We start from the raw sequence: 21,003 nt of genomic DNA on the forward strand, positions 1-21,003 counted from the left end.
TAGGTAGATAGTACGTAGATACCTGCTTAAGAGTATCTTAAGACGTAATTGCATTTAATAGTGGCATCGTATTGTTGACCACATCTCGTGACATCAACAATTCTATTTAACTGTCGGCTGATGAAGATTTACTTGTTCTATGCGATGCAATTGGCGTGGCGTAGATGTGATGTGATAGGTACATGACAGCTGCATCCGTTTCTAGAGATATAAATACGAGTACCTGGGCGACCGAGCTTCGCTCGCAGTTGAAGGTAGAGAAAAACGCATGAAAATTCGAAAATTCGCGTTTCCCCGAACCTAAGACTCAGGTAGATCGATTATTCACCCCTGAAAACCCCCACATAACAAATCGCTAGAGCTGATTCCAAGATCGCCAGCATATATAAATAAACTAGCTTTTGCCCGCGGCTTCGCACGCGTTAGAAAGAGACAAAAAGTAGCCTATATCACTTCCCATCCCTTTAACTATCTCCACTTAAAAAAACATCTTAATTCGTCGCTCCGTTTTGCCGCGAAAGATGGACAAACAAATAGACACACACACTTTCCCATTTATAATATTAGTATGGATATACAAGAATTGCTCATTTTAAAATATTAGATAAGTAGATATACGATACGCTGGGTCCTGAGCGGAACAATTGTCACTTTGGCTAGTTTGGTAGGCCTGTAGCCAAGAGTAAAATCGTTACCCGTAGTATCTATCGTATCGCAGTAGAGCCAGCCCCAGCCGGCTTAGCTGAAATGACAACCGTTGACGCTAGACGCCGATCTAAACGCAGTCTATAGCTCTATCGCGCCAATATGGAAGAGCGATGGAGATATCTACTATAATAATATGATTTTTTCCCCTCACTAGCTCGGAAACACGTGTTTTGTCCTTTAATACCAGCGGGTAAAAACGCATTTTATCCACTAGTGGGTAAAGTAATTTGACCTTGAATAAAGTCAAATTAACTGCTTTAAAATTGATAAAAGTAAGTGAATCTAGTAATAAAGATGTTTTATCACCTGTGGAACTACTGGAAGCAGTGATAAACGCATTTTTATGCGTTGTAGTTTCCTCGCTATAGTGAGGGGAAAAGTTTTGTGTTACACTCGGGTGCAAATGTATTTTACTTCTCGTGTGTTAAAAAACTCGCAAGTTCAGGATTCTATTCTCGAACCACTCGCTTCGCTCGTGGTTCAACTATAGAATCCTTTCACTTGCTCGTTTTTCAATTCCACACTCGGCGTTAAAATACAACTTTGCCCCCTTGTATAACAAATAACTATATCATTGCTTATCGCAATTTAGCGTCAACGATTATACACTGTTGGCTACATAACAGACCATGTGGTTTTTAGATTATTCTACAATCTACATACGTTACACATTTCATATCACCATCTTCCCCATCACGGAACAATGGTGTTCCGGACCTTTGGGAGGCGTGCGCGGGGCCGAAGCCAGCGCGTAGAGGCCCTTTCGACACTTTAATGAAATGTAAGGGGTACACCGAGCAGATGCTGCCCTTACCCGTATCATGGGACACACGCAGAGTCAGCACCCGCCAGGGTGTAAGGGCTATTTGAGAGTTAATGGAATCTAAAGTGAACTGGGCTATTTTGATGAAAGTGATGGACTAAATACTGGGCTATGGATAAAAAACCGGACGCCTGCCTAATAAGTGGTATCCAATTTTATTTCCGGTAGACGGTGACTCGTCCCCACAAGATGGGCCCCCACAAAAAGCGACATCCAAGATGGCTCAAGATATCACCATCTTATTATTACACAATAATTTTTAAGAAAAAAAAGCCGCCTTCCTTTGGGGTTCTGGTGATAAATACTTTCAAATGTTGGATTATGTTATCAATTCGTTTGTATATTTTTTAGTGTTTGTTATTCGATATCTCCGTCATTTCTGAACCAATTTTGAAATCTGGATGATTCTGAAGTACTTACAGATGAGAATTATTATCAGAACGGAACTCTAACCAGGGGCGGATCACTCTTCATCAGCAGTTCCACTGCACCAAATGTCACTGTTCTGGACGTAAATGCATGCTGTTCTTATAAAAATACCAGTCACTATAAGTGTGCCGTTCAGATTTGAGGAGTTCCGTTCTGACCATCATCAGCAATTCCACTGCACCAAATATCACTGTTCTGGACGTAAGTGCATGCTGTTCTTATAAAAATACCAAAGTCACTATAAGTGTGCCGTTCAGATTTGAGGAGTTCCATTCTGACCATCATCAGGAGTTCCACTGCACCAAATGTCACTGTTCCGTACGTAAATGCCTGCTGTTCCTTTAAAAACATAAAAATCACCATATGTATGCCTTTCAGATTTGAGGAGTTCCCTCGATTTCTCCAGGATCCCATCATCAGAACTGGGTTCTGAGAAAAATGGGACCAATCTGTATGCATATACATTCAATCAAAAAAAATTTTTCAAAATCGGTCTAGTAACGACGGAGATATCGAGGAACAAACATTAAAAAAAAACATACAGACGACTTGATAACCCCTTCCTTTGAGATTTGGAAGGCGGTTAAAAATAAACATTAAACAGTTGAGTCTTTTATAAAGTAAAACACAAACATTACAAAAATAACTACATACTATTACAGTAAATTAAGCCAATAAAACTTATGAAGAATAACCCAACCGGCGCAAGCGTTTCGTGAATGAATTTCGCGTCCTCTAGTTAGGTTAAGTTTAAGGTTACGTCGTTACATTGAGAACTCACAACTTTTTACATTGCGATGTTATTGTGTTGTAATTAATTCGACACGTGTAAAATTTAACAATATACACGTCTTTGGAAACTGCAAATATTTATGAGCTAATTTATTTTATGGTTGAAGTTCAACCGTTGAATCCAGATAGTACTTATTTAGTCACACCCCGTGACATGTTTCCGTTGTTGCGTCTAACGGTCTACTTACTTTTAATTTCAATACCTAATTACTTATACGTCAAAATCGAGTTATGATACGTATCGGACCTGTAGATATTGCAAAAACGGACTGCACGGCGTTTAGTTCCGATAGAAGTTGCAGTTGAGTTGCAGTTAGATATCTGTCTGTCTTCTTCCACATTGCAATTCCTATTTAGAATATACCTAAGTATATCGTTTCATTCCAAGATTTGTTCGGTGGCGGGTATAGTTGAGCGAGATTAAATGTTCACCAGAACCGGTCAGGAGTGAGTGTAAACTGCTATCATTAACGACAAAAAAATTATGCAGTTTTTCCTGTTCTGCATTAATTATTTGTATTATTAACGATATATTGCTTTGGTACTTATTGCTTGTATAGAAACGTTACTATAGATTAGTAAGATACATTTCAATGTTATAGGAAATAAAATAATAAACTGAACAAAAAAATAGGTACCGTACAAAAATATATAGATAATAGATAACATGTTACACGTGTTTCGTTTTTGTGACTTGTTGAATTAAATAAATAAAAAATAGGCAAAAAGTGGCATAGAAGAACCACAATTGTCTATTTTCGGTATATTACTTATAAGGGAATAGAATTGACAGTTTATAACATGTATTTCTTGAGACAATGATATGATTGTACCTACGCACGAAGTCTAATTGTAATTTATATCAAAATACTTATGGGCTGAATAGAGAAGACACGATTAATTTGCTTCAGACAGTATTTTTTACGAAACTGATGAGATTATTGATTGGTAAACATATTATTGTTAACGTTACTCGGTTGTTTCAGTTTGTAGGAAATTTTCGAGCGTTTCTTTTTTTTACACTTTCTTATTTTAATATTTTTTAGGGGATTGTACCTACTCAGAATCACGAGCACTTTCTATCTCAATAATAGGGGACAAAAAGTTTGTGTCCCAGTATTTCGATACATTTTTGTTACTTTCCTCTTTTGTTACTCCATACAACATTGTATGGAAAATGGTAACAAAATAAGAAAAGATCGTGTGGGACAATTTTTTTACCTACTTGGATTGAAAAAGCGAGAGATTTTGAGTAGAAATAAAAAATATATCAAAAATATCACATTTAAATATAGTGCCAAAAAATAAACGCTCTTTTGTGCTAACAAAGGCGATTTTTAGACTAAATTTGACATACTCCAAATTTCACCTTTAGATTAGTCCAAAATACCTTAATTATACACATTTGTAGCTATTATAAGAATATAAATTATACCGAGGTAAAGGTGGACTCTTAAATTATTTTGCTGCATTCTTACCGACCTTTGAGATAGAAATACACTTTTTTTTAAACGCCTATAATGTTTCCCACTGCTGGGCAAAGACAATTTGTTTTAACGTTTGAAAATCGTATCGGTTCAGAAATACCGCGGGCGATAGTCGATTTACGTCACAATTTAGCAGTGCGCGGTAGGTTCCTATAGAAACACATATGGAATAAAGCAATGTAAGCAATATAGTGCTGAAGACAGAAAGGTTGTCACTTAGAGCGAGAGTTAGAACACTGACTCAGTCCTCGCAAAATAAGGTTCGGATAGTCTTAGGATTGGAACGATGGTAGAAAGTTGCAATACTTACTCAGTCTCCTCGCAAAGTATCCTCATGAGTCCCTGTCCCCGCCACGCCGAGTGCGTGGAGGCTACCCTCAGCTCAACCACCTTGTGGCAGTCTGCCGGCACCTTCTCCCAGATCCTCGCCTCGCGGTCCAAGTGCCCTAGCACTTTGAGGATCCTCCGGAATTTTGGATTCGGGCACTCTTCGGATTTGTCCGTGTAGTCCGCTTCCTGTGAATGGAAATAACCATTTTAATTTTTATATTGTTAAAAATAAGTACAGATGTGGTGCGAAAATATTTGCCTTCGCTCACGGAAACGTCCGAAACGTGTAATGCTATTTCAGTCAGTCTCAGTACAAGACGTACTGACACTGTCTGACCTAGCATGACAAATACGAACGTTTCCGGATAAATGCGAAAAAAGAAACCTTTTCGCACTAATGCAAGTAAGTACCTACTTAGATTTAGAACAAAACGTTTATCTATACTATAGCTATGCCTATCTAATACTTTTGTCTGTACTAATTAGACATTTATATCATTAATCTATTGAATTACTCGATTTGTATCAGCAGCAGACCGGATCGAGTGGTGAAGCGGAACAGGCGGAACAGCCCTTCATTTTGGTCCTTGAACCTTCCCTGGGTACGTAGCCGAATGGAAAAACGCTCACGAAACGAAACGCTCGTAGATATCTATCTCTATCGCTCTTGCGTATTGGCGCGACAGAACCTGACTACCTTTCGCGGCGTTTCGTTTTCGTTTCGCGTCGCAGAAATGCCATTCGGCTACGGCACCTGCTATGGTACTTGTTCTGTGAACGTGAAAGGGTAGCTCCTGTAGACCTATGTCTAGTACAGTGTATGATGATAATTTTATTGACAATCGTAGCTCATTGGTTATTTTAACTAAATGTATTAGACCGACCGAATCGACAGAATTTGTTAAGTAAATATTTCATATACCTATGACCTGTTTAAGTTTAACTTTAAAGGGTCGATTGTCATCTTGGATAGGCTTACAAGGCAAAAAAGGCATCGTAATTGCAGCTCAAAAGTGTAACTATGTTGGATGTAACTACCTATCTTAACGGTTATACAACTGATTTTTGAGTTACAGAAGGTCTTCAAAACGTTGAAACTCTGAATAATCAGGAAAACTCCGCATTATCACGAAAATACAATGAAATTAAAAACACTGAAATTATGTAAAAGAAGACTCAATTTAATTTCTCCTGTTTCAGGAATCTATCAATTTGCTATTAGCATCTTTACATGTTGTTTTTTTTTATCAAAACATGGTGTAAAATTATTTGAAATGAAGTATGAAATAATCAAGCTGGAAATTATATATTGTTCCTGTGAAGACGGGAACCTGCGTCTCATTTCGCATAGCCGGGCTTAGTTACAAGAATAGCTAACCTGCCAATTATAAATCGCATATTGACTAGAATTAATTGCTTAGTTATTTTCCTTTGTTCCTAGTATATAGACTCATACAACAGCAAGTAAGTAATCATTATTATTCTAGTCTTAGTAACTCTAAACACAGGTTTTGCATCAGCGTTTGCTATAGCAAACGCTGTAATTTGTAAAAAAAAACGGTTTGCTATAGCAAAAAGTATGTAAATATGGATATGTAAAGGTGCAAAATGCAGATTAATTTAATAGAATGGTTTAATAATCAATTTGCAAGTACCTATTTTTAAGAGTGGACTAATTTAACACAATAAATCGTTTAATATACCTAGACAGTAAAGATAATAATCGTTTAAACGTTGCGTAATATTTATTTGATAAAAATGCGCGTCATGGTGAATCTCGCAATGTATAGCTGGGGAGTTTATTGAAAAACCTTAAATTTTTTGACCAAAGCATGAAACTTGGCACAGTTGTTCCTTATATCAAAATAAGCCGATTAAGATCGGGAGCCTTCGGGAGCCTCCCCCCTGGGGCCCGGGAGGGGGGGTCAAAGTTCCGCTTCACTCGGCTTGGTTTGAAAAATTCTAACTTACCCCGTTTAGTTAATAGGTCATGTTTGGTATCGTTTTCGAGTAAATCAATAACGTAGAATTCGTTTTCAGTACTAAAATTATCATTTAATGGTAAATAAAATAAAAAAAATTAAAAAATTTGAAATTTTCATCCATGATTTACAAATTCAAGTCATCATGAATGACAAACTGTTTGCTTTTTCTATAAATAAAAAATATGACATGATAGCCTATTTAATATAGATTATAAAAAATATAACTTTTATCCACCTTTACTAACGTTAAGTTCCACAAAAAAATTACTTTAAGACGCGCGGCGTCGGTACGCCGCGAGCGTAATTTTAAAATGCCTTTATTTTAGAAACTCTATTAGACCCCGTTTAGCTATTAGGTCATGTTTGATATCGTTTTCGAGTAAATCAATAACGTAGAATTCATTTTTGGTACTAAAATTATAATTTAATGGTAAGTAAAATTAAAAAAAATTAAAAAAATTGAAATTTTCATTCGTGTTATATCAAGAAAGCCTATTTAATATAGATTATAAAAAATATAACTTTTATTCACCTTCACAAACGTTAAGTTCCACTAAAAATTACTTTAAGACGCGCGGCGTCGGGACGCCGCGAGCGTAATTTTAAAATACCTCTATTTTAAAAACTGTATTAGACCCGGTTTAGCTATTAGGTCATGTTTGATATAGTTTTCGAGTAAATTAATAACAAACAATTTATTTTTGGTACTACAATTATAATTTAATTGTAAATAAATTTAAAAAAAAATCATCTATAATTTGCAAATTCAAGTCAACAAAAATGTCAACCGTTTGCTTTTTCTCTTATGTCACCAAACACCCAGACAAGTTTGGTGGAAACTTCCTTCACGAACTGCTTGGTGTCTGATGACCATGGTCCAAATGTTTCAAATGCAATTGCCGCAAATATGTAGTTGTTTTTTAAAAATGCATATTTGCGCGTTTAAACTGGGCGTTTTGCAGCAGCAGTCTCTGGTTTCTGGGCCGAGCGTTAGACGTTGGACGGAGCCAAGGTATCCACACAGGTCACGCCCCACGCCAAGGGTCGTCCCAGAAACCAAGGCAAAAGCAAGCAACCATCAGGCCGCTTTCCGTCTGCTGCTGACAAGCCGACAGGTTCGAGGGTTGTCGGCATGTTCGCTGTGCCGAGAGCCTTGCGGATTAAATCGTTAAGTGCAGTGTGTCACAAAATTCGGCCAGCAATAGACTGGCAGTGGAGTCCGTGGTGTCCTAATGCGTCGGCAGCAAGGGTGTGGTTGGCATGTCTTTAGCCCCAGTCTTAGACAAATGGCAGTATATGATGAAGTAAGGCAGCCTCGGAAGGAGGTATGTTCTCCAAGTGTCGATCTTTTCTAGTAAAGAGGTTCTTCCGGCACTCATTCACTGTTGCGTAAGGACCCTTGATCTGAAACAATATGTGCATTGTCATTTTATTTAAACAGATTCTGCAACTATCAAATTACAACATTTTGGTGGATCACCTTCACTATTACACACTTACCTATCATACAAGATAATTACAAACTTTAGTAGAATCTGATTAGCCTATCTATGATATTGCTCCATCTCGTAATAGTTTGAAGCCTTGGGTGGCCATGTTTCTCCCTTGTTGATCGTTTCAAGCTGCGTTTATCGTACCTGTCCCATACTATGTCTAATCTAGAAACGTTTTCTTTTGGCTTTGAAGCTTAGCCAGGCCACTCAAGGTGTCAAACTATTACAAGATGGAGCAATATCAGAGGCAAATCAGATTCTACTAAAGTTTGTAATAATTTTCTATGATACGTAACGTAAGTGGGTAATACTGAAGGTTACGTGATCCACCAAAAAGTTGTAATTTGATAGTTGTAGACTCTAAAATGATAATGCACATATTGTTTCAGACCAAGTCGTTGCGCAACGGTGAATGAGTGGTCGAAGTACCTACCTCTTTAGGTACCAGAAAAGATCGACAATTGGAGAACATACCTCCTTCAGAGGCTGCCTTGGATCAGCATATACTGCGCACAGTGTACCAGGGGCCCATTTCTCGAAGCTACAAGTTACAATTTACAAGTGGTTGTTAATGTCTAATATGACAAGTTGGAAAGAGACTTCCGCTTGTAACTTGTAACTTTCAGTTTTGAGAAATGGGACTCAGGGCGTTCTTGTTTGGAGTCAGGCGTTGGCGTTGGTGCCACACCAAAATTTGCCAAGTCCGTCTTCTTGGGGATGGAAGGAAGAAGGAGACGAATGGGTACCACACTGGTCAGACAACACTGAAGTGGCCAGTATATGCTTAGAAGTTAAAAGATGTAAATGTAAATCAGGTTGCAAAAACCGATGCAACTGCATAAAGAGGGTAGAGCCTTTTTTATGCAGTTCCATATGTACCCAGCTATGTTTTTGTGAAGGGGATGTATAGTATGAGTATGAGTATGAGTAATCTGTCAATTAGGACACCACAGACTAAACTATAAGTGCTAACTTTTCAGTGTTGGATACTCTATGGCAGTTCCGACTCAATTATAATAAGCTCATTATAATTGACTTTAGTTAACTATAATAATTTCAAAAATAGAACTTGATACAATTTCTATACTAATTTGCGATACCTGGCAAATTTTCCTGCATCTGAAACACATTTTTTTTATCTGTCGCGTTATCGGCCAATCAGAGACGGTTATTACAAACAATTGGTTGCTAGGTAATTCGATGTTGATACAACGGTGAACGACTCTATTGACATTAATTTTAACTTGCATGAATGGTGATATTTCCGTCCATTGATGATGAAGATGATGACTCGTAGAAAAAGTATTGTATACAATAGTGATATAATTAAGCTTTTCACTCTCGTACCGTACTACACATGGTACTCGACTGAAAAGTTTTGTATTATATCACGATTGTATAAAATACTGTTATATAAATTTCTTTCAGGATTCACTACAATGAATAAATAACAGGTACAGTCGGTCTTTAGATCGTGTGATCCGACCCGAGTGTTGCCGTTGTCGACACGTCAATAATAATGAATCTTTTTCTATTTATGCATTAACACACCTCTGACACTGGCGATCAAATATATGAAAGAGGCGCGTTCCCCGCAGACAGTCTAAGCTCGCGTAGGTGAACGCGTACTATCCTTTGTGAATAGGCTTTAATATCATATTTTTATATTTATAGAAAAAGCAAACCGTTTGACATTTATCGTGACTTGAATTTGCAACTCACAGAAAATTTTTATTTTTTATTTTTATTTCATTTAACATTAAATGGTCATTTTAGTACCAAAACTAAATTCTACGTTATTAATTTACTCGAAAACGATACTAAATATGACCTAATAGCTAAACGGGTTCTAATAGAGTTTTTTAAAATAAAGGTATGTTAAAATTACGCTCGCGGCGTCCCGACGCCGCGCGGCTTAAAGTTTTTTTTATGAAACTTAACGTTAGTAAAGGTGGGTAAAAGTTATATTATTCATAATCTATATTAAATAGGCTTTCATATCATATTTTTTATTTGTAGAAAAAGCAAACAGTTTGACATTTATGATGACTTGAATTTGTAAATCGTAGATGAAAATTTCAAACTTTTAATTTTTTTTTATTTTATTTACCATTAAATCATAATTTTAGTACCAGAAATGAATTCTACGTTATTGATTTACTCGAAAACGATACCAAACATGACCTATGAACTAAACGGGCTATGTTAGAATTTTTCAAAGCAAGCCGGGTGAAGCGGTACTTTGACCCCCCCTCCCGAGCCCCAGGGGGGAGGCTCCCGAAGGCTCCCGATCTTAATCGGCTTATTTTGATATAAGGAACAACTGTGCCAAGTTTCATGCTTTGGTCAAGAAAAAGAAGGTTTGGCCTCTTTTTGTCGATAAACGTCCCCACGGGGGAATCCGCTATGAAACGGACGGGTTATGAAACAGACACTATATCGACATATTATACGAATACATATAATAGTTGAGAAAAAAATATTTTACTTACACCGTGGTTATTATATTGGTTTTCACTTATTTTATTTATTTTTCTACCGTGAACCTTTCTTATAAAAGTGTTTCTCGGATGCACAAAGAAACTCTTCACAAAAGTCAAAACCTTGCTCGTAAAGTTTGCGCTCGAATAGAATAGTAACTTTATCCTGAACATCGCAGATATAACCCTCAATCCCGGCGTCTGCGAGAGACATAAAATCAATAACTAAGTAATAAGGTACGGTCTTCAGGTACAACAAAATAAATAATATATTTTTATGTGATATTTTATTGCTGACACTAACCACTGAAAAATATATTAGGAATAGAAATCGTTTATTTTTTTTGTTTTTAATTCAGTGCTTTGTGAGGGTCAATCGGTCCTCGCTAGGAGTACGGGCGGCCGATTGCCATAGGTACGAAATGTGCGTTTTGTTTAGGTTTGGTTTTGTTGTATGTTAGCAAGTTGGTATTACAATAATAATGTAGTGTACTACTGTACTGTGGCTATTTATTGAATGATTTTAAATTATCTATTATGTATTTGGTGAACTTTAAAAATGATTCAAGAGTTTCTTCTTTTATAAATCGTTTATTGTTAATGAACGGCAAAATATGAAAAGCGAATTGAAAACACATAAGGTACAGAGGCTTATTTAAGGATTTGGTGCCCTGGGCCAGTTGAATTTGCGGCAACATGTATTTTTTGTACAGAATTTTCGGGCTACGTAACAGTGGCGGCGCGTCAAACATATTCATAGGCAAGCCGGGGCTAATTTGGCTTACATATTTCCTTTACAACTCTGCTCAAATGTCCAAAAACAGGCAAGCCGGTGGGAATCAGCTTTTATGGACGCGCCGCCACTGCTACGTAAATACTTATAGCATAGCGATGAGTCTTTTAAATCCACGATTTTTAAATCTAGGGGCCGATTTTTGAATCTCGGCCATTCGATTTCGTGAAATTTGTTCAATAATATCTCCACTACTATCGTTTTAAATTACTACTAACAGAATCGAAAACGAGTGGACATTGCCACTAATTTTAAAATTACTAGCCGTCCTTTTTCAAAAATAGCATTACGTCGTTTTCCACAGACTTTCGAACGGTGAATTAGTGCGTTCTAAATTCAAAAATCGATCCCCTGGTTCGTCAATTAATTGCTTAATTAAGTAAATGGCTTAAAGTAGGTATATCCACCAAATCGCATTCAAATAAAAACTTCATAAACACATCAAAAATATTTTAAAATGCACGAAGAACAATATGTAACGAGTACCTAAGCAAAGATCCAGGGTTGACTGTACCAGGGCAAGGTCAAATACTTTTCCATTTATCCCGACCTTTGCAAAGGAAATCCGATTATGGACCGAAAACATGACATTTCGGGAGATCAGCGGTGATTGAATAGGCCGGGAATGTAAATAAAAGGATACTTAATGAAATGCCGAGTTAGAGGGAAAACGGCCCTTTTTATGGCAAATACGGTAAATTAATTCTTGGGATTTATATTAAACGATTTGTGAAAATTTAGAAGGCAGATCAATCTGGTTCAAAGTAAAACAGCACCGATAGCATTGGTCGCGCATGGTCGCGCGACAAATGATAAAAACATCAGGCCGTTCCTTTCGCACTATTTGTACCTAAGTGCGATGCGCTGAGGTAGATAATAATAATAATAAAATAATAAATTCTTTATTCGCTTAAAATATGGTACAATGAGATGGTAGGTATATATACATTTATCGAGCTATACATATTTTGCTGATTCAGCATGCAAATACACTTAACCTAAACTTAACTAAATACTTAAAGTAATACTATTACATGCAAAACAGGTCGTCAATAGAGTAAAATATTTTAATTTTTAGCCAACGATAGAGTTGTGTCTTAAATGAATTAAGGGTAAGATCTTTAATTGTATCTGGGAGAGCATTAAATATTTGTATGCACATGTTATAACTGCTTTTCATAAAAAGGGCACTATTAGGAACAAAATCAATTACAAGCCTATTCGGATTTCTTGTGTTTCTATGGAATACTTGATTAGCCTTGACAAACAAATGTGGATATTTTTTTACAAACACAGCAGCTTCAAAAATATTCATACAAGGCAGTGTCAAAATTTCGTGCTTTGCGAATAGTGGCCTACAAGATTCTCGTTGGGGTACTCCACACATTGCCCTTACACACTTTTTTTGCGCTATAAAAACCCTAATTGTGTCAGTAGAGTTACCCCATACAAGGAGTCCATATCTTAGCTGAGACGCTACGTATCCATGATAAGCCATCACTACTGTATTCCAACTAGATATATTGCGAAGTCGTTTTAGTACATATGCAAATCTTACGAGCTTATCACACACTATGTCTATATGATTTTTCCAACTACAGTGCATATCTAAGGTGATGCCTAAGAATTTTACAACATCGACTTCCTTAATTTGTGAGTTGTTGTATCGGACATCTAAGTAATGACTTTCCTTTGTTTCTTATACTACGGAATTGGACATATTGAGTTTTGTCAATATTAACAGATAAATTATTGTATTCTAGCCATTCAATTATAGATTTTACTGTATTATTAATGTCATTATTATATTGCATTTCATTATTACATGTCACTAGAATCGATATATCGTCAGCAAATAGTGTGCATTGATGTGTTGTTATATCCGGTAGGTCATTAATATACATCAGAAAAAGAAGTGGCCCTAGTAGTTGTTTGGATGAGTAGATAAACTACTCATCCAAACAAGTTCCTTTAAAATATGTATATGCATGTATTTAAAGAAAATAAAAAGTGTACGGATCTGTTATAATTACTATTTAAAACGTGATAGGTATGAAGGTAAAGATTTCTAGAATTAAATAGTAAGTAGTAGTACCCACGTTTTTAGGGTTCCGTAGTCAACTAGGAACCCTTATAGTTTCGCCATGTCTGTCTGTCCGTCCGTCCGTCCGTCCGTCCGTCCGTCCGTCCGTCCGCGGATAATCTCAGTAACCGTTAGCACTAGAAAGCTGAAATTTGGTACCAATATGTATATTAATCACGCCAACAAAGTGCAAAAATAAAAAATGGAAAAAAATGATTTATTAGGGTACCTCCCCTACATGTAAAGTGGGGGCTGATATTTTTTTTCATTCCAACCCCAACGTGTGATATGTTGTTGGATAGGTATTAAAAAATGAATAAGGGTTTACTAAGACCGTTTTTTGATAATATTAATATTTTCGTAAATAATCGCTTCTAAAGGAAAAAAAAGTGCGTCCCCCCCCTCTAACTTTTGAACCATATGTTTGAAAAATATGAAAAAAATCACAAAAGTAGAACATTATAAAGACTTTCTAGGAAAATTGTTTTGAACTTGATAGGTTTAGTAGTTTTTGAGAAAAGTACGGAAAACTACGGAACCCTACACTGAGCGTGGCCCGACACGCTCTTGGCCGGTTTTTTATGACAATAATATACCTAAAAACATATTATTCTTTTTTTTATTAACCAAAAATCCTTTCATTCTATAGCAGGAAGCTTGAAGTGACATCACTTTTGATACTGAGAGATCTATATCGTATCGCTGTTACATATTATAGGCATTATTCGATTATGCCGTTGTCGTTACATGCTTGCAAGACATCCGATCATTCCGATCACACCTGCACGGAAGTGACGACAAAGAACAATACGCTTTTAAACATACACTAGTTACAATTAAGGAGGACTTATACGTGCTGAATTCCAAATGAAATTGTAAAGGTTCCAAATTAGGTAGGTATATTTATTGCGAACTTGAAATTCTAAATTACAAGAAATAAGGTGGGTATGTACCTAAGGAACCATAAGGGCGCGAAATGCAAAGTTGGAAAATTTCTCAAAAATATACAGAAAAAATACTGATTTATTTAAATAATGGAATAAGTATATTAATTATTCGATGACACGACGCATGTATCGAGTACTAGGTATTCTTACCTCCCGCTTTACGATGCCATTCAACTAAACTCCAACCATCTCGCCAAGGTCTTCAAACGCTCCAATGGACACTCCATGGCTTAGCGATCACGCTGAATACTCCTCTAGCTCTGGACAGCGGGACTCCGGCGTCTCCAACAGCAGGCCCCGTAGCCGAATGGCATTTCTCCGACGCCAAACGAAAGCGATACGCCGCTGGCTCTGTCGCGCCAATACGCAAGCGCGATAGAGATAGATATCTACTAGCGCTTCGTTTCGTGAGCGTTTCGTGAGCGATTGTGCCATTCGGCTAGCCACCCTGCACTGCTTGGTTCATGGATTCTTTTCGAAAGAAGAATATAGGAATGAAATATCACGAAAGTCTTACCTCTCGCTTTACGATTCCGTTTAACAGCACGCCAACCATCTCGCCAAGGTCATCAAACGCTCCAATGGACACTCCATGGCTCAAAGACGACGCTGAATACTCTTCCAGCTCTGGACAGCGGGACTCTGGCGTTTCTAACAGCTGGACTGCTTGGTTCATGGGCTCATCGCGGAAGAAGAACCTGGGGATTGAATAAATATTAGGAGACATCTTACATATTTCTTATTTTCAAACCCAGAACTATCAGTAGATTTAGCACGACGCGCTCTCAGGCGCGAATCCATACTGCAAGTCGAGCTAGATGTATGGACTCGCGCGCGTAAGGGCAAGCTGTGCTAGACCGCCATCGCACGCAGGGTCACTACCGGTCGCGAGTGCGATAAAATCACATAAAAATGTATACATACATACATGGACAGGAATAAAGTTATGTACAGAATGCTAGATGTCCGCAATCCGCATAGTACCATTCCTATTATGACTCGCCTTTTCCTTAGAAATGATAAAAACATATACAGGAAAAGATGATTGTTCTATTAATTCTATAGATAAGTATATACTTATTAGACAGTATTAAATAGGTGTGAACAGTAGAATCCTCAAATACAAATACAAGTAAAAAAGCGCGTTTGGGCGCACAGCTTTGACAACCAAGTTTGAACCTCGAAAGTTGCACATATAAGTACAATAAGTACCAGTAAACCTACCGTCTCAAGAAGGCGAGTGTCCGTATCATCTGTGGAGTGTTCGCAGTGAGTATTATATTGTTAGGTTCACAGCGTGTAGACGAGTTTGGGCGGCATTACCAGCGCGACACTTGCAAGACTTGTAAGCAATCGTTCATTTCATTTACATAGACCTACCGTCTGAGGAAGGCGAGTGTAAGCTCCGTGTCGTCTGTGGAGAGTGTCCGCAGCGTGTAGGCGAGTTTGGGCGGCATCTCCGGCGCGATGCGCGGGCGCAGGGACAGCTCCGACAGCTGCGCCGGGAGCTCGTCCGCCAGCTGCAAGTTCATATTGTATTAGAAACAAGTTCATTATGTAAAGAGATATCTAATTCTAAGATCTAAATATGTAAATTTTGCACCCATATTTTTGGGTACAAGATTAACATCTGCGTTTGCGGAGTTTGCTCCACATCTCACATTTTTTATTAAATAAATCGTCATAAATTCATTTAAATCGTCTCCATATCCGCAAGTTGCAATCACAAAGTAGGTAGTAGGCAGCACTTGAGTAGGAAAAAATATTGAAGGGTTAAGTAAGCATCTTGTCATGTGACATGAGTATTTCACTTTCTTGTCCTATTTTGGAGATTTTCATTAGTATTTGAAAATGAAGCTGCTTATGAACAATATTTTTATCCCTAGTTAAATTTTCTGCAATAGTTGCCTAAGTACATTGCTAGTCCTTAGTGATCGATTTTGTTTTACCATACATCATAAAAGGAAAAACTGGATCATTGAAGGCTTTATAATATAAACCTCCTAGCTTATTTTTTTTCTTAAATATATCGTTTAAAAGTATGTTCCTTATGATTGATCCACGATAATTATGTGTATGACACACACAATTAAAAGATAATTGCATAAACGTTCTTGTCATTCTTACCTTAATCGGAGTCTTGACATTGCCGCCATAGTCTCAGCAAATCGACAGGCAATCTATTACTCTATCGACAACTCCGTGCTGACTTATGTTGACAGACCTCATAAATATTTAAACTACATGATATAAACGGCTTAGATCCTATCATATAATTTGTATGTAAAATAAGGGTTATTTAAACTACATCTTCTACGATATATGTTGTATTTGGATTTGAGAACTTGCATTCATGTCATAATTCATAATTGTCAAAAGATACACTGAGAGAAAATACAACCAGTTTTCATGTTCGTTCAACAAGTTTTTTGGTTAAAATAGCGCCTACGTGCTCTTTGGTTCAAACAACAAGCTACTTGTCATTTGAATCGGCAATATATTTGAATCAACAAGTCGATTTTATAAAAACAACCTGACACATATTGTTTTAAACATACGTTTGGCTGATTCAAACGGATAAACCGCAACAAGTCGAACTTGTTAAATTCACAATGCAAATTTCTCTCAGTGTACTTTTTCTACTAAAAACAACCTAAATCCATAGGTACTAATATTAAAAATAAGAAAGTGTGTGTTTGTTTCTCCGTCTTTTACGGCAAATCGACTAATTGATGTGATTTTTAAGTGGAGATAGTTAAAGTGACGGAGAGTTATATACTTAGGTTACTTTTTGTCTCTTTCTAACCTCAACTTCCCTAAAATGGGGGGGTGGAAGTTTGTATGGGGCATTCCGCACTTTTACCCCCTTATTCATAAACGTTAATTAAAGTTATCAAGCCGATAAAGTTCGTTTGTCCCTTTCTATCACACCAATACGTCGGAAAGGGACAAACGAACTTTATCGGCTTGATAACTTTAGTCAACGTTTATGAATAAGGGGGTTAGAATTTAAAGCGACCGAAGCCGTGGGCAAAAGCCGGTAGTTCAGTAGATAAAGAATGTCAGTACAAAATACATTCAACGCGTTCTTATTCGAGAAATACTTAGTAGCGCGTTGGTGTCTTCGTTTTTTGACCGCGACGACATGATTGGTCAAATTCATTAATTTCATTATACTTAGTTAAGTACCTAATGCGTTTTCTCATGAATATGTCTTATGAAGTCATGATTCAACTGTTACAACCCACGTGTGGAATGGATATAGTTTACGTTTACTTTAGTTCACTAACAATTCAAATGGCTATTATATCATGGTATTAGCATAATCGGAGACCAGGTGCCGATAATTGAATTATAAGCTCGCCTGAAAGGCGATTGGTTCTGAAATTAGGTTAAAAGCTGTCGCATTCCGCCCTTTACCATTTATCCGGTTTAACCGACTTCAAGGACATTTGACCAAAGCTGTAGTACCTACTTATGTACAACAAAAGTATCTTAACGACCAGAGAAATCACTTTGATTTGAAAGGTAGTCAAAATTACTAATAAATTCTTTAAAAAAATCCGGAAGAAGCTTTTTAACATTATTTTTTTTGGCGGGTTTTCGCGACTATTACAATTTTTTATTCGACAGTATATAATATGTACTTATATCATTTTTCCTTTGAATATTAACTTCCTCATTTACAATGTGAAATGTAAGATATTTTGCAAACCACAATAAAAACTTAAAAAAATTAAAGGACATTCTTACACAGATTGACTGAGGCCCACGGTAAGCTCAAGAAGGCTTGTGTTGTGGGTACTCAGACAACGATATATATAATATATAAATACTTATATACATAGAAAACATCCATGACTCAGGAACAAATATCTGTGCTCATCACACAAATAAATGCCCTTACCGGGATTCGAACCTGGGACCGCGGCGTAGCAGGTAGGGTCACTACCGACTGCGCCACTGGTAAAATAAAATACTGGTAAAATATTCAACTATTTATAGACTTAAAAATGTGTTGTAGTTGTTACTAAGTGACTTAGACACGTATAATTATATACTATATTCAACCTGTTCGCATTTTCTGCAACCAACAGGTCTCGATTATCGACCATTGTAATATCAATTAATTTATCTGCATGTCGAAACGTGTAACAATTTGCTTTAAATTACTATGCAGCGTACAGCCAAGCATAAAATATGGGGGGGGGGGGGGCAAAGGTTACAGTATTAGAAAAACATACAAATCTCTTGAATTCATTTTGCAAGAAAAAGTTCCAGACATAATTAATTATATTTAGATATTGTAACAGCACCAAATACTACGACCAACGCCGAGCGGCGACACCGGCTACAATACAATATTCATTTGTCGAAAGAAGAGCTATGGGACATATTTTGGTGCAACTTTTGTATAGGTGCTTAGTATGTTTTTAAACTTGACTGTACAAGCCGCAGTTTTTACTAGGACCATTTCACTTTTTACGATAAAAACGTTTTTGTTTCTACAGTTCCTGGGTCTTAATGCCCAATCTAGTTGGATTACTCATAGTACCTATTGTAAAAACTATGTATTTGCATTTTAGCTTTATTAATAGATCTAATTGACCAGACAGCTTAATTTTGTAATAGATTTTTTTGTCAAAAAATGTCTGGTTACTAACCATTATATATAGGTATGTATGGAAATTATATGTCTAGAACCTTCTTCTTGTAACGAGTCAAATTAATGACAATGACATGGAATAGGTACATAACACCAAATCAAGTGTTCTTTATTTATCCCACTTGCATCAACCACTTAACTCAGGGTTATTGGGCTATTATCTGTCAAATTCCATATAAGTGTGGGTTAACCCTCCATTTTCGTTGGTGCAAGTGGCCCTTAGTGGTTTGTATTCTTGCAATTCGGAAGTTTCAGTAGGTAAATATATTTTAATATTTAGTTTTTTTTTGTTTTGATATTTTACTTTATTTCGTTCAATTTTATTTTATTTGGCATATAATATTATATCAGGTGCCGGCATTTCTGCAACGCGAAACGAAAACGAAAGGCCGCGTAAGGTAGTCAGGCCCCGTAGCCGAATGGCATTTCTCCGACGCCAAACGAAAGCGATACGCCGCTGGCTCTGTCGCGCCAATACGCAAGCGCGATAGAGATAGATATCTACTAGCGCTTCGTTTCGTGAGCGTTTCGTGAGCGATTGTGCCATTCGGCTAGCCACCCAGGCCCCGTAGCCGAATGGCATTTCTCCGACGCCAAACGAAAGCGATACGCCGCTGGCTCTGTCGCGCCAATACGCAAGCGCGATAGAGATAGATATCTACTAGCGCTTCGTTTCGTGAGCGTTTCGTGAGCGATTGTGCCATTCGGCTAGCCACCCTGGCTGTGTCGCGCCAATACGCAAGAGCGATAGAGATAGACGAGCGTTTCGTTTCGTGAGCGTTTGTGTCATTCGGCTACGTACCGGGTGTTAATATTCCACTTCGTTGATATTAAATTGATTACCTAATTAATAAGAGTTAATTTTAGAATAGAATATAATTTTATTCGCACACTCACAAAAGAGAAAAATATTACAAAAAGGAACAAACAAAAACGAGAAGGTGCCACGAAATGGTTTAAGTATATTTACTACATCCCTTATTTAAAAGCGGATAAATCAGTGTCTAAACACTATCCTACATACATCATTAGAACACGACAATTCATGAATTCATAGCCGGCTGCATAAATATCGGATTTGAAACGGAATGACTTGATTTATCCCTTTTTCGTCACGACTCGGATATGGTCGGTATTTACTTATTTGTAGTGGGCGACTATTATCATGACATTATACCTACTGTAAATCTTGTGACAACGTTGTTATTGTTATTATCACAAGCATGGATGGACTAAAACTGAAAACCTCAGACTTCCCATAGGTCATACTGAAATAATGCCAAAAACGTACTCTGTCATACATTTGGCAGACTGGCAGCGTGATAAATTATTGATCATGATGGCCATTTCAATCGAAGACTTTTCCAGATTTCGGGGTTGGTCGAATCGCATAGTAAACTTTAAACCAAGAAGCCTAAATTAAGTGTGCTATTTAGAAGGTAGGGAATTTTAAGGAACATAAATAGGTAGGTATTTTTGATGTATTTCGAGATTAATTCGAATTAAACATCTTCTGTTTTTATTTGCAATTATGTTGTATAAATAGGTCATTATCATCCTCTTGCCCTTATCCCAGCCACTTGGCAAATAGTGGAGTAAAAGTAAGGTACCCTGGACATAATTCAATAACTCGTCCTTTTTGATATTTTATTGGGTATTATTATTAAGCATCAAATAGTAATTATGTACATAGATTAAAAAAAAGACGATCGTATTCATATCTTATAAAAATCATGAGATAAAGTACATTATCCCACTTTTCGCTAACAGCAAAATAGTTAACCGAAAACTTTGTTAGATTAACTTTGTGGTGCACTCAGATGCGATCAGTTATTAGCGATATTACACAGAAAATAAATCTGATTGTGTACTTTTTTTTACCGTTTTCATTTAATGTGAATATCTAGGTAGGTAAAAATGGTGACCATGATATATAGATCAATTTGCATTGTATTGAGTATATATAGACATTTAGCACCGATCTTAA

General features: G+C 36.9%; 1 protein-coding gene across 1 annotated transcript in view; it reads right to left on the reverse strand.

Moving 5' to 3' along the window:
* Positions 1-21,003, reverse strand: part of LOC125235521 (arylalkylamine N-acetyltransferase 1) — a 56,742-nt gene that overhangs the window by 11,612 nt on the left and 24,127 nt on the right. The window contains exons 2-4 of the mRNA XM_048142097.1: positions 15,731-15,870; positions 14,868-15,048; positions 4,550-4,755 (exon numbers count right to left, since the gene is read on the reverse strand). Of these exons, the coding sequence (XP_047998054.1) occupies positions 4,550-4,755; positions 14,868-15,048; positions 15,731-15,870 (527 nt within the window). The remainder of the gene's footprint in view (positions 1-4,549; positions 4,756-14,867; positions 15,049-15,730; positions 15,871-21,003) is intronic.

The sequence above is a fragment of the Leguminivora glycinivorella genome, chromosome 17 (genome assembly GCF_023078275.1).
Source record: "Leguminivora glycinivorella isolate SPB_JAAS2020 chromosome 17, LegGlyc_1.1, whole genome shotgun sequence".
NCBI lineage: Eukaryota > Metazoa > Arthropoda > Insecta > Lepidoptera > Tortricidae > Leguminivora > Leguminivora glycinivorella.